Source organism: Phoca vitulina, unplaced genomic scaffold (genome assembly GCF_004348235.1).
Source record: "Phoca vitulina isolate PV1807 unplaced genomic scaffold, GSC_HSeal_1.0 scaffold248, whole genome shotgun sequence".
Taxonomy (NCBI): domain Eukaryota; kingdom Metazoa; phylum Chordata; class Mammalia; order Carnivora; family Phocidae; genus Phoca; species Phoca vitulina.
This window is the reverse complement of record NW_022589938.1, coordinates 1-3,935: the sequence shown is the minus strand read 5'-3', so window position 1 is coordinate 3,935 and position 3,935 is coordinate 1. Positions and strand designations below refer to the sequence as shown.

General features: G+C 42.8%; 1 protein-coding gene across 1 annotated transcript; it reads left to right on the top strand.

Annotated features, from left to right (window-relative positions):
- Positions 1–2,046: 2,046 nt before the first annotated feature.
- Positions 2,047–3,931, top strand: LOC116629062 (protocadherin gamma-A1-like; the record flags this gene model as incomplete). Its single annotated transcript, XM_032399345.1, has 1 exon — positions 2,047–3,931. A coding segment is annotated over exon 1 (1,710 nt), but the record flags the coding sequence as incomplete, so codon positions are not given.
- Positions 3,932–3,935: the final 4 nt, after the last annotated feature.

The window sequence follows — 3,935 nt, the reverse complement described above, 5'->3', positions numbered from 1 at the left end:
TATTACATGCTTCAGAGCAGCTAATTTGATTCTTCAGCCTAGGGAGGCACAAGAGTAAGATTAGCGCTGTGGTCCTGTGGGCAGCAGAGACGCTGCTCTACGGGGCTTGCTGGTCACTGCACACAATACCAAGTCATCATGCTATCGCTGGTCTTTGCCTACAGTTTAGAGAAGTTGCTGCCAGAACTCAGCAATGGCCTGGTACCTGCTGCCAGGCAGACAGAGCTACAGTTTTACCTGGTTGTGGCCTTGTCCTTTGTATCTGTGCTCTTCTCACAGTGCCTCTGGCCATCACCCTGGTCCTGTGAGGCTCCTCCAGCCCTACTTTCAGTCCGGTCTTTGGTCCAGGCCTAGATTTGGAGTTGCTTCTACTTCAAAATAACTCCTACTTCAAGTGAGATAGGTCCAGGCCTAGATTTGGAGTTGCTTCTACTTCAAAATAACTTCTACTTCAAGTGAGATTGGCCCTATTTCTACAATCTTTTTGTGGCTTCAGATATTGCAAAATCTTAATTTCTTTAACTCAAGAAACATCTTTTAACTGGATATTCTCTGTGGTGCCTGCACTGCAACCTTCAATATTACATTGGATTCAAATATTTACCTGTGAGTTTTAACACTTTTATTTTGTAAATATCCTGTTATAAATCAACTCTGCTTGGTGTTTGCTGTTGTTGGAGGAGGAGAAGCTCTACAAATTCACTTTCTAGTTTCTGTGTGTTTTTTAAATTTCTTTCGTTTGCCCAGACAGTCCCATTGGTGAAAAGTTTGTGCCTATGGTGTACATTCTAAAAACTTATATTTTCTACTAAAAAGTCCGTTCCTTGCAATATTTAAAGAGGTTCACTGAATCTTTAAGTTTCTGCCTTTGGACTCCATATACTTGTTTTGAGAAGCTGAGAAACCTATAGATTTGGTTACACAGGAATGGATATTCTCTTTCCAAGAACTATTATTGTTAACTTTGTTACCTTATTTTCTGGACCCTTCTCAGTCATGTCCATAGGCTGACTGCCAGTATCTGGCCCAATTTGTTCCAGAAATGTTAACCTCTGGAATGCAGAGAACATTCTTCCCTAACTTTTGGGTAAAGATAAATCACTCAAAGCCTCAAGACATTTTAGTTAGTAAACTTTTACTAATTTTTCAATGAGTAAAAGAAGGAAGGCAATCTAGTTTAAAAATCTTGCTATTAAGAAAACCAATTTCTCTTGGGGAAAATATTAAGTGTGATTTTAGGAGAATGCATATTATTTTAATGGCCTGTCTAAAAATAAAGATGTGTCCATTTCCTTTTCAGTTTTGAAGGAGAATATCACTACCTCTTGTGTCTCTTAAATTTGAAGTCTAAATTAGATACTCAGGTGACATTTTCCAATGAAATTCCAAGAGCGCAGTGTTATTCTATTCAAAATATATTACCTTTGAGTGAATTAAAGGTCTTTTGAAATCCACATAGTACATAGACACTTCAGAAAAGAGAAAAAATAAGAATATGGGTAAAACATGTCCTTCAAAATTCAAAGGTTTCTGATAAGTATTCAAAGCACAATGGAAAGAAAATGGACAATCCAATCTAAAAGTTTATTTATACCCTAGTTTTTTCATTCTCCAGTCAAACGGCAGTTGCTCTTCTATGTGGCCTGAGAAACTGTCAAGTGGTCAAGATATACTAGAGAAGCAGAGGTATGATTTTTGTCCCCTGTGATTATATTACCTGAATAGCAAACAGAGAAAGCAGATAGCTTAGGTATACTGAGATTCTACTGTATATTGCAATTTAGTAACAGTTAGGTATGATTAATTAAATAAACATAGTAGTTTCTCATTTTCATACATATATTGTAGAATGAATAACTACTTCCTTGGCAATAAACTAAGACTTAAGGAAAGATAGATGAGGTTAACAAGAAGGCTAAGTTTCAATATTATCTAGGAGTGTAGTAACTGGTGAGGACTCTGGGCGCCGCTGTTCACCAGTCTGGGAGATACAGGCAGCGCGTGCGCACACACACCCCAAAAGAAAAAAGAAAAAAAATAGCTTCTTAGAACCTCCATCACCGCCAGATTGAAAACAGTCTCCCTGAAGCTTCCCAGACCCTACTTCTGGACCACTTTCCGCTCTGAAATCTCCCGAAAATTCGGTTAATTTAGGCTTAGAAGAACAGAGAAACAATACTCCTGGTACCAGACTGGGAGTAAACTACGAAGCGAGAGAGCAATGGTGATTCGGGGGAAGCAGCCCAGCTGCAGCGAGCTGTTCCTGCTGTGCCTTTTTCTGGGGCTGTCGTTGGAAGCTTGGGCCGGGAAGATCCGATACATGGTGCCAGAAGAGACAGACAAAGCTTTCTTCGTGGGCAACATCGCTGAAGACCTGGGGCTACAACCTCAGGAGCTCACAGAGCGCAGAGTTCGCATCATCTCTAGAGGTAGGACGCAGCTTTTTGCTTTGAACCCTCGAAGTGGCAGCTTGGTCACAGCGGGCAGGATAGACCGGGAGGAGCTCTGTGCTCAGAGTGTGCAGTGTCTAGTGAGTTTTAACATCTTGGTAGAGGATAAAATGAAGCTTTTCCCTGTTGAAGTGGAAATAATTGATATTAATGACAACGCTCCCCAATTTCAGTTAGATGAAGTGGAATTTAAAATGAATGAAATAACTACTCCAGGTACCAGGATCCCTCTACCTTTTGGGCAAGACCTTGATGTGGGTGTGAATTCACTACAGAGCTACCAGCTCAGCTCCAATCCTCATTTTTCCCTGGATGTGCAAAAGGGAGCTGATGGATCCCAACAACCAGAGATGGTGCTGCAGAGTCCCCTGGATAGGGAAGAAGAAGTTGTACACCACCTCCTCCTCACAGCCTCTGATGGGGGCAACCCAGTCCGTTCAGGAACCCTCCGCATTCATGTTCAGGTGGTAGATGCAAATGACAACCCTCCAGCATTTACTCAAGCACAGTACCACATGAGTGTCCCAGAGAATGTGCCGCTGGGCACTCAGCTGCTTATGGTCAAAGCTGCTGACCCAGATGAAGGAGCCAATGGGGAAGTAACATACTCATTTCACAATATAGACCACAAAATAGCCCAGATATTTCAGTTGAATTCTTACACAGGAGAAATATCAAATAAAGAAGCCCTAGATTTCGAAGAATACAAAATTTATTCAATGGAAATTCAGGCTCAGGATGGTGCAGGCCTCATGGCCAGAGCTAAGGTGCTGGTCAAAGTTCTGGACATAAATGATAATGCCCCAGAGGTGACCATGACCTCTGTCACCACTTCAGTCCCAGAAAACTTTCCTCCTGGAGCTATAATTGCTCTTATCAGTGTGCATGACCAGGACTCTGGAGACAATGGTGACACTACATGTTCCATTCCTGGAAATCTACCCTTTAAATTAGAAAAGTTGGATGATAATTATTACCATTTAGTGACAGAAAGAACTCTGGACAGAGAAATTACCTCCAGGTACAACATCACAGTAACAGCAACAGATCAGGGAACTCCAGCTCTATCTACTGAAACCCACATTTCACTGCAAGTGACAGATATCAATGACAATCCCCCTGTTTTTCCCCAGGACTCCTACTCTACCTTCATTCTGGAAAACAATCCCCGAGGTGCCTCCCTCTTCTCTGCAACAGCCCATGATGCCGACAGCAATGAGAATGCACTAGTCACTTACTCCTTGGTGGAGGACACCATCCAGGGGGCGCCTCTGTCTTCGTATGTTTCCATCAACTCAGACACTGGCGTTTTATATGCCTTGCGATCCTTCGACTATGAGCAGTTCCGGGACCTTCAACTGAGAGTGATGGCGTGTGACAGCGGGGACCCGCCTCTCAGCAGCAATGTGTCGCTGAGCCTGTTTGTGCTGGACCAGAACGACAACGCTCCCGAAATCCTGTACCCCGCCCTCCCCACCGATGGTT